The sequence below is a fragment of the Felis catus genome, chromosome E1, assembly GCF_018350175.1.
Source record: "Felis catus isolate Fca126 chromosome E1, F.catus_Fca126_mat1.0, whole genome shotgun sequence".
Taxonomy (NCBI): Eukaryota; Metazoa; Chordata; class Mammalia; order Carnivora; family Felidae; genus Felis; species Felis catus.
The window spans coordinates 40,125,156-40,141,837 of NC_058381.1; the positions used below are offsets into that span (position 1 = coordinate 40,125,156).

General features: G+C 44.9%; 1 protein-coding gene across 1 annotated transcript; it reads right to left on the minus strand.

Annotated features, from left to right (window-relative positions):
- Positions 1–12,155: 12,155 nt before the first annotated feature.
- On the minus strand, positions 12,156–13,248 carry KRTAP29-1 (keratin associated like protein 29-1). The gene has a single exon (XM_006940396.5). The coding sequence runs from the start codon at positions 13,212–13,214 to the stop codon at positions 12,156–12,158; it is 1,059 nt and encodes a 352-aa protein (XP_006940458.4). The 5' UTR covers positions 13,215–13,248.
- Between the last annotated feature and the right edge of the window lie 3,434 nt (positions 13,249–16,682).

The window sequence follows — 16,682 nt, forward strand, 5'->3', positions numbered from 1 at the left end:
TACAAGAACTGTTTTAGCTTGCTGATCATTAAAATAACTTACAATGTCCGTGAAGACTTTAATAAACAATCTATCTCTCTGCTATTGCACAATTAGCTATTATACAGGACATCTATTGTTGTTGGTTGCTGTTGTTTGTTATAGCATTTATAGGGTTTTCTGTATTTCAAATTATTGAGTCTTCATTCTGTTTAGTGCCTGAACTGCTGCTTTCTCTTTTCTTTAATCTGGCAAATATTAACTTCATTTATACAAACTTATTCTAAGAAAGGTATGCCTGCTGCATCCATGATAGTTGGACATCTTTGCATTGAGTGACTTCTTTCTCCCTCTTTTCCTGGTAGTTCAGTTCAATGGAGTTGATTCCTTTTCTCATGGTTTGAAATACTGTAAAAAAAAGGCTACTATGTTTATTCCTCTGGTGAAATACATTATGAGGGAAATAACAGGATTTGATTTAAGAAAACACATCCTAGTCTTCCTTGCCCTTGATGAAAAGTTGGGCTTTATGGTCATTAGTGATAGTTTGGGTTTAGCTAATGAGTGTCATTAGAAATTGTTTATGCATAAAATTCTCCATCCCCATCCTCCACCCCTACTGACTGTCATAATAATTGGTCAATTCTCCATCTCTAATATGTCTTCCTTCCACACTTCTTTGTTGTGTTTATAATTTGTTTTCTATCCACTATGGTCATTTGATTTGTTTTCTTTGCAAGTAAGACATTTCCAAGTTTATCACCTAAAACTCTACTCATCTTGCATATCATTTTATGACCTAGATTATGTATAGTATGTCCTTTGTAAGCCCTTATATTTAGAGGGTTTTTTACATTTTACAAAATTCTTTCACGTCTATTCCCACACTACTCAGGCAAGAGCCCAAATTTTAAGACATTGGGCTAAGATTATGGACCCCATCCAGGGCTGCCTTAGAGTATAAATAAGTGGCCCATCTAAAGAGCTGTTTGTTCATCTTATTTTGTTTGCAACAACTCTGGACTATTTATCATAAAATCTCTATCATTAAATATTTCTCCAGCTCCAGCTAGATTCAAGACATTGCTAAGAGTTTCTGAGAAATTGGATTCTCAGAGGAAACCTACTTCCAGATGTCATGGGACTACTGTTATGAGATCAACCCATTTATATGGGCAAACTGGTGAGATCAACAAAAATGGTATTTTATTTTTCTTCCATCTTTCAAACAGGAAAAACAACCAACCATCTGTAAAGGGAAAGAGAAACTCAAGATTAGGGCATAATAAACATAAATCAGTAGTCTGTTTTAGGAAGCAGGATGTGGGTGCGATGGGATATTAGGGGACCAGGGATTTCCATTTTTTGTTCATACATTATTTTCCCTCCAAACATGAGATATATTTATAGTAAAAAAAAAAAAAACAATGAAGATTGTAATGTTTCCTTCTGAACCAAATGAGAAAACCTGAAACAATGACAAAGAGAGGGATTTTAATTCCTTCTCATCTGAATAAGGAGAGCTACTGTTATGCCCAGAATTCGTGATCCCCAAAGACCACTAGGGAGCCGAGTCCGATGCAAAAGCAAAGAGCCTTTATTCGAGCTAGCTCGAGCTCAATCCCCTACCTGCACCGACGCAGCGGTGAGATACCAGGGAAAGAGCGCAAGTTTCAAAAGGACAAAGGTTTTATTGGGGCCTGGGGGCAGTTGGTGAGGTAATGGCTATGGCCTCAGTCGATTGGCTGGGGAGGGGTCCTGGGGAAGGGTCCGGCAGGTGAGGGAGGGTTTACTCGAGGGGAGGAGGTGTGGTCAAGGTGAAGGACACAGAACAAGATGGAGTCAAGGGGAGGAGGTGTGGTCAAGGTGAAGGACACAGAACAAGATGGAGTCAAGGGGAGGAGGTGTGGTCAAGGTGAAGGACACAGAACAAGATGGAGTCGCCTGCGTAGGCCCGCCCTTTCATTCCCCCCTTGTCATGTAGCTTACGGACCCAATCATGGGACCGGCTGCATTTATGGTGACAAGGAGAACAGAGTCTGGAGGTTTACGCAAAGTTCTGGGAACCAAGTGTCCCTGGGATGGCTCTGGGAGGTCTGATTAAGTATTGTCCCCGAGCTGGTGTCTATGATCTGCCAGGTGATGTTTTGGGGGGCGTGGGGACTCCCGGCAGCATGAGAAATGACAAGCAGAGTTAACAGAGTTACCAATATTAGGTAGGTCGAATGCGCTGTAGCTTGAGCTTGAGCGGGTTGTGTTGGTCCTAACTGATGGCCCATCGCGTGACGAAGTCCTTCCGGATCGAGGAGGGGTCTGCTGGCTGAGCGTGGGTGTGATGGACCCAGGTCGCGATGCCGTCTACCTTGAGAGCGGTGGGGGTTGTCAACACCACGATGTAGGGTCCCTTCCAGCGCGGCTCGAGAGTCTCTCGGTGGTGCCTCTTGACGTAGACCCAGTCTCCCGGTCTGTACTGATGAGGTGTCGGGATCGGGCCAGCCTCGTAGATGGCACGGAGGCGCGGCCAAATGTCCTCGTGCGCCCTCTGGAGCCCGCTCAAGGAAAGAAAAAGTTCTTGATCTTTAAACTCAGCAATAAGTTCAGCTCAAAGGCTGGGAATAACAGGGGGTGGCCTGCCAAACATGATCTCATAGGGAGTAAAACCCAGAGTGTAAGGAGTGTTTCTAACCCAATAAAGGGCGTACGGTAGGAGAGTCACCCAGTCCCCGCCAGTCTCCATGGTTAATTTGGTAAGGGTCTCTTTTAGGGTTCTATTCATTCTTTCTACCTGTCCTGAGCTCTGGGGCCTATAAGCACAATGTAATTTCCAGTTTGCCCCCACCGCCTTGGCTACTGCCTGTGTTACCTGCGAGATAAAAGCTGGTCCATTGTCTGATCCTACCAGGGCAGGAAAACCATACCTGGGTAAGATGTCTTCTAGTAGCTTCTTAGCCACCGTCTGAGCCATTTCATGCTTGGTTGGGTATGCCTCCACCCAGCCAGAGAAGGTGTCTGTAAATACTAAAAGATATTTAAAACCATACTTTCCTGGTTTGACTTCAATGAAGTCGACTTCCCATTGGGCTCCCGGTCTGGTGCCTCTGAGCCTGGTTCCTTTTTTTTTATTTGATGTGGCCCTCGCGTTGGTGAGTTGGCAGGTCTTGCAGGCAGATACAACTTGCTCTATTTTGGTGTCCTGTTGGTGAATCCTCTCCCTGCATATCTGAGCCTTCTTCGCGGATGCCCGGTATCCTAAGGCCCCCAGGGTAGCCAGCAGGTCCTGGGTCCCTTGCTCACAGTCTTTGGCAGTGTCGGCAGCAATCAGGATGTCATCTACATACTGTAGAAGGGTGAGGCCAGGGTGCTCCCTTCTGTACTCACCCAGGTCCTCGTGTAGCGCCTCGTCAAAGATGGTGGGTGAATTTTTGAATCCCTGAGGTAGCCGTGTCCAGGTGAGTTGTCCACTGTAGCCCTCCTCCGGATCATGCCACTCGAAGGCGAACAAGGGTTGGCTCTGGGGTGCCAGCGGCAGACTGAAGAAGGCGTCCTTTAAATCTAGTACAGTATACCAGACCCTGGAGGGCGCCAAGGAGCTCAAGAGAGTATATGGGTTGGGAACAGTTGGGTGTATGTCCACGACCCTCTTATTTACTTCCCGGAGGTCTTGTACCGGTCGGTAGTCATTTGTGTGAGGCTTTTTGACCGGCAGTAGGGGGGTGTTCCAGGCAGACTGGCAAGGAACTAGTACCCCTAGGCTTCGTAGTCTCCGGATGTGTGGCTGGATCCCCTTCCAGGCCTCCTGAGACATGGGGTATTGTTTGATCCTTACCGGACTCTCTCCTGGCTTGAGCTCTACCAGGACTGGGGTCCTATGAGCGGCTAGTCCCATCCCCCCTGTCTCTGCCCAAACCAAGGGGAATTCTTGTAGCCATCTGTCTATATTATCCTCTCTCGGGAGCGCCTCCTGGTGGAGGAGGTATTCATCCTCCAGTTTCATGGTCAGGACCTGGATGGGGTGGCCCTTGCCATCGGTGACCTGAGGCCCCCCCTTGTCTGAAAGTTATCTGAGCTCCAATCTTGGTCAGTAAGTCCCGTCCTAACAGCGGGTAGGGGCATTCTGGTATTACCATAAAGGAGTGGGATACCCGGCCCGTTCCCAAATCTACTGTTCTTCGGGTAGTCCATGAATACTGGCTCATACCAGTTGCCCCTTGTACCCAGGACTTCTTGCTAGCTAGTTTTCCTTGTGGGGTGCGGAGGACCAAATGTTGTGCTCCGGTGTCGACAAGGAAGTCAATAGGGGTCCCCTCCACTTTAAGAGTTACCCTGGGTTCGGGGAGAGGGTCCGAACCCTGACTCCCCTAATCACTTAGTTCATCCAGCTCTAGGACTTTTACTCGATCAGTCTTGCTTCCCTTCCAGCCGGCCCATTTCGGACAATCTCGGGCCCAATGCCCTATCTCCTTGCAGTATGCGCACTGATCCTTCTGCAGCCTCTGCTTCCCCCCCTTGGTGGTTTCTTTACCTTTTCTTGCGTCATCTGCCAGCTGCCGGAGACGGCAGTCTCGTTCCTCGGGGAAGTCAGCAGTGGTAGTTAGTAGTATTCTGGCCAGGTCTCGAGTCTGCTTACTGCTGGCAGCCGCCATGGCGCGAGCCTGCTTGTCCTCAGGAGGCTCCCGGTTATTATATACCTTTTCGGCTACCACCAGTAAGTCCTGCAGACTTTTTTCTCCTAGTCTATCTATTTTCTGTAATTTTCTCCTAATGTCTATGGCCGATTGGTTTACAAAGGCCATGATAACAGCTGCCTTGCTTTCCAGAGCCTCTGGATCCATGGGGGTATAGGTACGGAATGCCTCCATGATCCTTTCTAAAAAGGCAGCCGGAGATTCATCTTTTCCCTGTTGTACATTTCCTACCTTGGCCAAATTGGTTGGCTTTCTAGCAGCCATTCGGAGACCCCCCATTAGAGTCTGGCGGTAGACCCGGAGCCTCTCCTTACCTTCTGCCGTGTTGAAATCCCACTGGGGCCGAGTTAAGGGGAAGGAGGCCTCTATCTGAGCCTGGTTGGTGGTGGGATTCCCGTCTGCGCCCGGAACTAGTTTTCGGGCCTCATTGAGGATTCTTTCTCTTTCTTCAGTCGTGAACAGGACCTGCAAAAGCTGCCGGCAATCGTCCCATGTGGGCTGATGGGTAAAAAGAACAGAGTCTAATAAATCAATAAGCCCTGCCGGTTTCTCAGAAAACTTAGGATTCTGAGCTTTCCAATTGTAGAGGTCACTAGTGGCAAAAGGCCAATAGTGATGGGGCTGATTCCCCTCCGCGTCTGGGGGTCCGGTGGCTCGCAGGGGCAGAATAGTAGAGTCGGCGGCGGAGGCGGATTGCTCCCTCTGAGCCCTTTGTCTGGTAAATGGCGGGCTTCCCCCTGGGGTGTTTCCGCCTCCCGCTCTCGGAACAGCATCTGCCTCCCCCGGAGGGGGAGGATGGTGTTCTTCCGGCATCCTAGAGGGGTTATACGGGGGAGGAAAAATTAATTCTTCTTCAGTACCCCCCTGTAGGACAGGGTAGAGGGGTGCTGAAGGCTGGGTAAGACGTTTCCTCTTCTCTGTCTCCTGCAAAGCAAGAATGGGTTTTGGCTCCAGAGGGAGCAGGGTTAGGAAGGGCTTAAGCCAAGAGGGTGGGTCTTCTACAAGGTCCTGTCAAGTGATAATGTAAGGGAGCTGATCAAGATGGCCCATCTTAGGCTGAGAGATGATACTCCTGACTCGGTGGATGGTAGGGAGGTCGAAGGTCCCCTCTGGTGGCCATCCGACATTGAAAGTTGGCCACTCGCTAGAACAAAAAAACTGCAACCGACTCTTTCGGACTTCCACACTGAGGTTGTTAGCTCTTCCCCTCACATCCTTAAAGTGATCAATCATAATACTTAGAGGAGTAGTCTGAGTCTGTCCCATAACGTCCGTCCAGTAAGTCCACAGAGCAAAACAGAGAAACACAAAAACAGACAAACAGAGGGCCCCTAGAAAGTCTTCCAACTCCATGGAAGCAAAACTGAGAGCTAGCTTAGACATTTGAGGGGATTCCATGTCCCTCTAAAACCGATGAGGGGATTCCACGTCCCTCCAAAACCGATGAGGGGATTCCACGTCCCTCCAAAGACGACGGCCTCACGCCGACCAGCGGGAGCGACCCGCCTCGTCTCAGACCTTTGAGGGGATTCCACGTCCCTCCAGAAGGGAGAATCGGAACATCTTCCGAAACTCCCGGCCCGTGGTCCTCCAGTGCGTCCACCTAGACCGCGTCGGGCACTACCAGAATTCCAGAAATGAGCTCACACAGAAAAGACAGAACAAACAGACACTAACCGTGGCCAGTCAGGCTCTCCGGGTCGGGGGTCCCTCGGGGTCTTGGGGATCCCGGACGAGCCCCCAAATGTTATGCCCAGAATTCGTGATCCCCAAAGACCACTAGGGAGCCGAGTCCGATGCAAAAGCAAAGAGCCTTTATTCGAGCTAGCTCGAGCTCAATCCCCTACCTGCACCGACGCAGCGGTGAGATACCAGGGAAAGAGCGCAAGTTTCAAAAGGACAAAGGTTTTATTGGGGCCTGGGGGCAGTTGGTGAGGTAATGGCTATGGCCTCAGTCGATTGGCTGGGGAGGGGTCCTGGGGAAGGGTCCGGCAGGTGAGGGAGGGTTTACTCGAGGGGAGGAGGTGTGGCCAAGGTGAAGGACACAGAACAAGATGGAGTCGCCTGCGTAGGCCCGCCCTTTCACTACAACCACCAGAAGAAGTCTGATTTGAAGTAAACTCCTCAGTGCGATTCTACTAATTTTTTTCCCATAATACATTAGTATCCACCCCTCACTAAATAATGAACTGTCTACATGTTCTTATCTGGCAAGGAAAATCCAGGCTTATAAAAAGGGTCTATTCTCCTTAACTTGTGCTGGGACCTGGGAATGAAATAAGATCTGAGCTCTGCCTCTGGAATGTGGCCCAAAGAATGTGAGATTACACCAGAAAGACTCTTATTTGGTATCTGTCTTTTCAGACAGGGGAATAATCAAATTGGAAAAATGACTAAACATTTATAAGGACAACTAGATTTTACAAGCACCAGCTTCTCTAGATAAATTCATGTCACTGTGTGCTGTGCATATCATGGCCCAGAGCACTTAGAGACTGGAGTAAAGCATATATTGGTATTTGAGGAGTCTTAGAGAACAAGCAATGCTGAATGTGTTGAGACAAGCAAATGCCATTCCATTTTCAGATTTCTGCAAATCTAACACCTATAAGTTTGATCTTGCCTCAGAAAAAGATCCTTTGTGAACCCCTAGAAAAAGACAGAACATAAGACCAGTTAAACCAAGTTGTGTCAAAGAGCTAGATTGTTGACCAATGAAAATGAATAGAACATGAATCTGGATTTCAGCAGGATAATTGAAAAGGACTCTCAACTTATGAAAAGAGTGCAGAAGCATGGACTGATTTCAATGACAAATGCCAAGATACACTCATTTCCAATGACAGCTTCTTTCTTCATATATTTATAATAATCCCTGGACCTCAGATGCAAGCTGAGACTCTGGATAAGAGATGTACTAGAGAGGAAGTTGAGCAGACAGCTTGGAGCAGATCCACTGGATAGTATTTTCTGCAGATACTCAAAGCATGTGGAGTTTTCTAGGGAGGAGGCACTATGGTTAACTTAGACTTAAGTTAAAGAGCCATATATCTGAAGTCAATATCAAATGTGAACCTGAAGAACTCTCTCTTCCATGCAATTGAGGTAAAGACATCAGCATTCCTGGGATAGGAATATGAACTTAGCAACAGGCATGCCAAGGCAAGGAGCAGGGGATATCAATATAGGGACCAAGAAATCATTTGAGGAGTTACAGAAGTATCCCCTACAGGAGGACAGATGCCCCTCACCTCACTTACTCATAAAATCCCAGAAAATTTTCTGGTCAGGGCTGAGATATCTAACTTAGAGAATAGTATTTGATGACCTCATCACACAGACATGATCCAGGGGAAATACGGACTATAGTCAAAAGAGCAGGATGATTTCTCTGGGCAGGTTAGAAAATAACTAGGTCTTGACTTAGGTTCTGATCATGCCCTTTTTAAAGGAATATTGGATAATTGAAAAGTGTTTTGAAGAGAGCAACTATCCTGGGAATGGAACTGGAATTCAAATCACATCATGAAGAATGGAGGTATCTGGTCATAATTATCCCAGAGAAAATATCTTTGGGAGATAGGAATGCCCCAGTGTAACTGAATATGGAAATATCTGTCTGCAGAAGACATATCTTCTGTTGGCCTTGTAGAATCAAGGAACAAGACCAATCATGGGAGCTCTAAATATTAATTTAGGCAAAAATAAGTGAAAGCTCACTCTTGGAGCTGCCCAGAGAAGCAGTGTTTCCTTGGGAGATGGTCAAACAAACATAGATTCAAATAAAAGTAATAGGAATGTCACAGAGTGATTGTGTAAATAAATGGCCAATTTATTGGCAAGATTCCTTAAGCTATAAGGATTTGATGAAGTCAATGATACTCAGGCATCATTGTCCTGAATTTTGACCAAGGCACCAGTCAGATTAGAAAACCTACTTCTCACAGTGGCTTTGTCTCTAATGTCATTCTTCTCTTTCCTCCTTCAAAAAGTTTAGCTGCTTTGAAGTTCACGCCATCAGATTTACCACCATTACCCTACCTTTTGGATAAATTATATCTTTCCCTTTCACAAGGTCTGCAGATCTAGAACTGTACTTTGAAGCTGCACTTAAGGCATCATGCCTAAGGAGATTGGTCCACACTTGCACCTGATTTCAGTGATGAGATTCTGGACTTTGAGCTTATGGTATAATATGAGATCTGGGAGGACCCTAGGAAGGAGTGAATGCATTTAGTACGTGAATCACTAGGGGGCTAAAAAGCAGAGTGCAGTAGGCAACCTTTAAGATGACTTCCAATTATCCCCACCTCCTGGTATTCATGCCTTTGTGTAATCCCTTTCACTTGAGTGTGGGCTGGATTTCCTGACTTGTCTCTAATGAATAGAGTACCATGAATGTGGTGGGATGTCACTTCCAAAATGAGGCTATAAAAGATGTGTGATTTCGTACCATGTGCTCATTGTCTCCCTCTTGGACCACTTGCTCTGGGAGAATCCAGCTGTTAGGCCATGAGGACTATCAGCCAGTGTGTGGAGAAGCCCATGTGGCAAGAAAATGATACCTCTGGGCAACAGCCACGTGAGTGAGCTTGGACGTGTGTCCTTCCCTAGCCAAGCCCCATAAGGACTGCAGCCCCAGCCAACACCTCAGCAACTGCCTCATAAGAGAATCTGAGCTAGACATGCCTAGCTAAGCCACACCTGGATTTCTAAATCACAGAAGCAGTGAGATAATCAATGTTTGTTGTTCTCTGCCACTAACTTTTGGAGTCATTTGTTATGCAGCAATAACTACTATAATGAAACAGGTCATGTATCAAAATGCAATAAAACATTATTGTTCTAAATTCTTAATAATTAGTCAATTTAATTCTTGATAAAAGCCATTCTTAAAAGCAATAGTGAAGGAGAAAAATAAATGGTGTGATTTTACATAGTATATGTAAATTTTTAAATTTGTCTAAACTCGAGGTATTGTCTAAATACTTCATAAATACTAGTCATTGTTTTATCTTTACATAAACAGTAACTCAAAGTGTACACAAGGTTGTATCTGAGTAGGGACAAATGTAAATGTTTTGGAGGTGGAGAAGGGTACAAAAAGGACTTCAACTTTTTCAAAAATGTCTTATTTCAATTGTGGGGTTTTTGGGGGGAAGATCCAAAGTAGATATAAGAAAATGTCTGAGTGGTGGTTGTCTGTAATATTTTCCTCAAGACTTCCCTGTATTTTGCTCCCCTATCTGGGACATAAATGAAAATAAAGATTTAGTTATAAGCATGTTCAGGCTCTGCAGAACATTGTTTATAATAAGAGGTGCAGATGTTTTATGGACAAGTCCTAGCAAACCTAAAAGGATCTAATAAATGCTCAGTTATTTAAACTGTTGCCAAGTATAGGAAGAGATACACCATTTCCCAAGACACCTTTTACACTTGCGGTGTTGAAAACGTGCAGTTTGCCTGTTGGCAGGCGGCCACTGTAAAACACTTGCCAGTACAACAGAGAAACCCACAATTGGAAAGATAAAGAGAATAACACACATTTAGCTGGGTCAAAAACTACTGCAAAATGGAATTTGAAATTCCAGCTATGTCGAGAATTCTGGTATTAGTAAGCAAAGTGTTTAAGGAGATGTAATTTCTTAAACTTACAGTGTAAGAAATATTGTTGACAGTTCTGTCCAGGACTGAGGTAAGATGCATCACGCTTTCCAGAGCCTCCTGCTTCTTCTGGCGTCACTGAAATCTCCATGGAAGATGTGGGAGAGAGGATTTAAATGGGCTATCCATTAAAGTGTCATTTCTAGAAGACATTCCATCTATGGTAATTCTTTTGCAGTATCAAGGTCCCTCTCTTCTTCCGGTTTTTAATTTCCTTTTTGGACTTCAGCTGCAAATAACTGAGTTAATTATATTCCTTATGGCACATTATCACTTTTTGTCCTTGCAAGGCCTCGGTCCTGTTTTTTCTTTACATACTTATATACAAATTAATTTAACTCCTGTTCTCCTTATGCCCCATTATCTTCCTACAGGCAGCTATTTTATTCTGTTTGGAGTATATTCTCCACCACAAAGCCTTCAAACTTCTTCCCCACTGTCGGCTCTCCTTGATCTCTAGCCTGCAGATCCATACTACAGATTTGGACATACCAGCCTCCAAAATCACGTGAGAAAATTCCTCTTATGACATCTCTTTATATCTATCCTACTGGTTCTGCTTCTCTGGAGAATCAGACCAAGAAGTACCTCATGGAAGGAATCACTGCTTCCTGCCTACCCACCCTCCCAGTAGTGGACACAGATTCCTGTAAAATCTTTTAAAATCTATATGATCACAGAAATGTCACGGTGAGCATCTTCACATGTGTTCCTTCATGGACCTGTGTAGGAATGTTTTGAGTTTCAGACCTAAGTCATTTCACAGACCCAGAGCCTTTGATGAAAGGGGAAGCCAGATCCCCTCAGAGAAGGATTTTACATCATTGCCACAGATACACTCTGCAAACCTCCTTGTAATCTTTCTCCGAAAGAAAACCAGTCCAACCATTTTTCAAATGTTTAGATTTGATAATTACATATGAGGAATACTCACTCAGATGTCATCTTAGACTGTTATTAAAACTGTCTCTTAAAATGTCAAAGACATAAGCAAACAAACAACAAAAAATGTCTAATTTTACATTTTATTAAATTGGCCATTAGGTGAATGATCATCAAAACCAGTTTTAAGTGAATTAACCCTTAGCTATTCTCGTTGCCCCAAACTTATGTTTATTTTAACCCGTGGCTTCCCTGGACCATTTCTGTCTTTGGCTTCCAAGTCTGTTCACTGTGGGGAAACGAAGGCCACTCAACTCAAAAGAGCTTTTGGTGGTATAAAGGTTGGAAGCCAGGGGATTATTTGCCCTTTCTCCCTTCCAGATTGAGCATCTATAATTGCAGACACCAGCCACCCTTGCAGACCAAGGGGAACCACTAACTTAGAGGACCCAAGGTCATCGTGTTCAAATGTGACCTGAAGGAAATCTATGAAGAGGTGTACTGAAAGGAATGAAAGCATTCTGAGAGTTTTATTCATTATGCCCCACCATTCACATTTTTATTAGCAGTTGGCAGCAAAGGAGTCTTTTTAAAGACCTGGCTACATCAAAACAAAAGAGAGAGAGAGAGAGAGAGAGAGAGAGAGAGAGAGAGAAAAGAAATACTGGAGAGAAGGCTTTGCTGAGGTGAAATGAATTGACAACATGAGGAAATGTGAGCCATAGAGAGGACCATGCCTGCTGAAATGTCCTCCTTGGTAAAGAAGGATCTCTTAGTGGCTGAACAAGTCCCCTCATCAGCGCCTGGAGAGAATGTGGGGCTGGACTCAGAATGAAGTTAGCCCACAGATAGCATTTGTGCTCAGCAGGAAGAGGGCGCCATAGGGTGGCTATGCACTTGTAGATAGTGGCAGACCTCAAAGGAGCTGTGAAGGGTGCTCCATCAGCGAGGTGCTGTCTTACAGACGTTGGACTCATGGCTGGGTTGGCAGGAAGTTGGCGAGCAGGCGCTGGCTTTGCAGACACTTGGGGCAGTTGGTTGGAGACCATTGCAGCCACCGCCGGATGATTTGCCTAAACCTGTTACACAGCAAGCTGGTTGGCAGGAAGGGGGTGTGCAGCCACCTTGGTTGCAGGAAGTGGATCCATCCCAAGTTGGTTGGCTGGAAAGCACGGTGCCACAGGAAACTGGTTTACAAGGGTTCTTTACAGAACATGGGGGCTGGCAGTTAGCCACTGGCTGGCAGATGAAAGATATGGAAGGAGCTGGTTGGCAGCAAAGCGACCAGCAAGGGGACGATGCGTAGCATGTAGGATTGCAAGAGCTGAACACACAAGTTGATGGCTGGCAGGGAACAGGCATGCAGGGAACCGATGGGCAAGTCTTGAAAATGTAGCAGATGGGTTGGTAATAAGTTAATTTGCAGGTCTGATCTTCACCATTGATGTGTTGACGTGAACCTGGTTGACAGCAAGTTAGCTGACATGGACTGGCTGCACAGATGGTTGGTGGGCAAGAATTTTCAGCACAGGAATTTACCTCAGAGCAGGATGGCTGTTGGGACCTAGTGTCACAGGAGACCGATTGGCCACAAGCTGATCTGGACACGAGGATAGGTTCTTGGCAGGAGCTTTGCTGGTCGAGGATGGCTTCACAACAATTTGCCTGACAACTGGTGGGTTCCAAGCAGGAGGGTTCCAAATAAGGAGACTGACCAGTTCCAGATTCATAGCCGGCTGTGCGGGAGCAAATGGGTTGGCAGGCAAAACCAACACAAGAAGTTGCCGGAAGGCAGGTAGGTTGGCAGCAAGCAGGTTCACAGCCACTTGGTGCACTGCTGGATGGCTGACAGTTTTCTTGGCAGGTGACCAGCTGCCAAGTTCTGCTCCGGCAGGAACTAGGCAAACAGATACCGTTTTGGAAACTGCCACCATTTGAGCACATGAAGGTGGGCACAGCTGGAATGGCCGTGGTGGTTCCGGGGCAGCAGCTGTCCACCATGGTGCCGATGTGAAGCTCGCTAGGGAGTTGCAAACTCAGTATACCTGGGTGTGAAAGATATCTCTTATAGGGGCTTTTATAGCTCTTCAGGGGTGTTGGTATGACTTAGAGCATCTTTCCTTGTTATTGTTTCTACTCATTTGTATACAAACATCTGATTAGTAGGCTTCGGGAGCCTGGAAGATATTGTCCCCAGTTTAAAAACTTGTCTGTTGAGAGTTTTCTTTGCCGAGTTTGGATTCGTTGATGCTGCTCCTGCTCTGGAATGAGCTGTCTTTTTTACAGGTTGCTCTCCAGCCTCCCTGAAGTGGGCCTTTCCCTGTGCTAACCTCTCATCAGAAGGCCTCAGCCCAGCCAAAGCAACCTGCTCTTCCACCAGGAATGCAGTTCTGCACCATTTAGACAATCAGGAAATGAAGCCTTGACCCAATTGAAAGAGGGCGATGTCTGAGATGGTGAGCCAGGCAGTACATCCCAAGGACACTTCAGTGTCTCCACCTCTTTCTAGAACCTTCCCATTTGGCTTTCCTGAAACCCAACTTTATTAGTAATACTAATACTAATACTAATACTAATACTAATACTAATACTAATACTAATACTAATGGCTTCCATTCCATTTATAGCATACTTACTATATACCAAGCCCTTGACTGCATTTTTCATTGAATCTTTGCAATGGTCCTTATTAGTAGCTGCAATTCCCACTGCTATCTTAGAGGTAGCAAAACTAACTCAGAGAGTTTAAATCCTATTTCTCCAAATTATGCAAGTAATAAGAGGGTGAAACAAGATCCAAACCTAGTTGGGACTGACCCCCAAACCTCGGATTGTAATCACCTATTAGACCTCCTGACTTTGGAGTGGAGGAGAAAGACTGTGATATAGTGATTGAAGACTGACCTTAGTACAACAGTGCACTGGCTAGTGGGCAGGTGGCCAGCCCCCTTGCTGGGGACCATTTGCCCGTTAGTGACTAGAGTCATCAACTAGATTAAACTGGTATGAATACTTACCTCCACTTATCCATACACCAAAAGACATTCTTTAAATTTGGAAATTTTAATAACTGCAAAGTATTTTCCCAAGGATTAAATCAGCCTCTTCCAAGAGGGACTTATGAGGTGCTGGCTGTACTGATTCTTCCCGTCTTTTTCTAGATTTGTCAAGGCTCTGCATTACTGGCCAACTTCAGCAACCCACATCATTCCCTGTCCTGACCTGGTTCACACCAGAAACTCATGACAGAATAGAAAGATCATGGCCTTGGGATCCCAATAGGGTAGAGTCTCATTTTTGGGCTCTGCTACTAACGCATTCCATGGGACAAGATGACTCATTACCCAAGGGTGCAAAGTACCAAGAGTTTACCAACTAACTGCATTGCTGTTGCTCAAGTTATTTTTACTCTTTTTTTTAGTCTATTTATTATTTATTTTGAGAGAGCAAGTGGGGGAGGGGAAGAGAGAGAGGGAGAGAGACAATCCCAAGCAGGCTCCCCGCTATCAGCACAGAGCCTGACACAGGGCTCAAATTCATGAACCATGAGATCATGATCTGGGAAATCCTCACCTTTGTCATTAAAATGCCTTTTTTTAACCATTGCTTTTTGTGTTACAGCCCCGATTACTCCTTTTGCCATCCAACTCATCACTAATCATTTTGGCACCTTGCAAACTGCAAAGATCACTGTGCTGTTTTATTCCTGAAGGTCTACATCCCAAAGCTCTCCATCTTTCAGGAGAAATACTTCTGGTCTTACCAAATAGATCAGATAATGGGAACATGAATGTATTTGAGAAGCCATGTCAACTTCGCTCTGAAAAAGGTACCAATGTCCTGTGCTCATTCATACCACTTTTATTGTTTTTAAAGTAATCGATTTTAACATCCATCTTTCTCTGATTCTGCTCTTGCCTTTTTTTCTCCTAAAGAAACTTCTCAATAGTTGGTACAAGGTACAAACTTTCAGCTATAAGATGAATAAGGTCTGAGGATCTAATATATAACATAGTGACTCTAGTTAATAACACTGTATTACATAATCGAAATTTGCTAAGAGAACTTAAATGTTCTCACATCCCCAGAAATATGAGGTGATGGATGTGTTAGTTGATTAGATAGGAGGATTCTTTTCACAATATATGTGCGTATCAAATCATCACAATGTACACTTTAAATATCTTGCAATTTTGTCAGTTATACCTCAATAAAGATGAAAAAAAAGGTATCTCTCAATAGGGAGACCTTTCACTTTGCTATGGCAAGGCACTAAAGACATCGAATGTATCACCAAGGGCTGTTGTGATCACAGCAAGAGACATGGTGATGTATAAAAAACACAAACTTTGGACTGAACCGTATGTTCTGTATGTTATTTGTATGTTACATGCATTTATGTTGTATGTTACTCTTGTATGTTACTTTCTAGCTGTGACTGTCCTGAATTTTGTGTTTAGCATTCCCCTGTGAATATACATATGGTATATATGTGTAAGTGTGTATACATGTGCATATGTATACATGTGTGTATACTCATACATGTGTGTGTGCATGTATGTGTGTGTGTTGTTTTTCAGCTTTAAATATATATGTGGTCTGGAGGCTTGTTTGTATCAACTCTACACTGGTCAGGTTCACCCCTGTTTTACATATGGCCATTGTCTAGTTTTCATTGCAGCATAGTATTTATTGAGTGAATACACCACAATGTTCTTGTCTCTGTTGATGGGCCCTTGGATTGTTTGTCACTCATATTCTTCATCTTGTAAAATAGAGAGAAAAGCATCTTCTTTCACAGAACTGCTATGATTTGCATGAAACACTGGGTCTGTGCTTGGGACAGAGATTTTAAAGCCCTGGCCAACTCCTCTCCTGACTCTGGAAGGAGATGGAGATAAATCTCAATAGGCTGATGAGACAGTACCCCTGACAGCAACATGCAGGATAAGTTCCACCTTTGAGATTCTCCCTCTGCTGCTGTCTCACCCAGAAGTTCTCAAACAGGGATGATTTTTGCCCCTCATCCCCAGGGGTGTTTGCCAATGTCTGGAGACATTTTAGGTTGCCACACTCAGGGGATGCTACCAGCATTTAGTTGGTGAAGTCCAGAGGATGCTGCTTAATATCTTACAATGTTAAAGAATGATGCCCACAAGGAAGAATTATTTAGCCCAAAATGTCAATAGCACTGAAGTTCAGAAACTCTGCTCTACCCCCTCTTGTGCTTAGGTTAGCCCAAGATGCACCTTGAGGACTAGACATAGCCCCTCATTCTGTGCCCTAAGAGACTACTCCGAAGAGACTCTGTCCTTAGGATTGTAAGAGGCTGTGTATGAAGTTTACACAAGGATTGTGCCTTACAGAGACTAGGAGAATATAAATAAAGCTCTTGCACAAAAAAAAATCCAGTTGTCTTTCTTATTGTACATGTGACCTCCCACTTATTTTCATTCCACTGTGAACCCC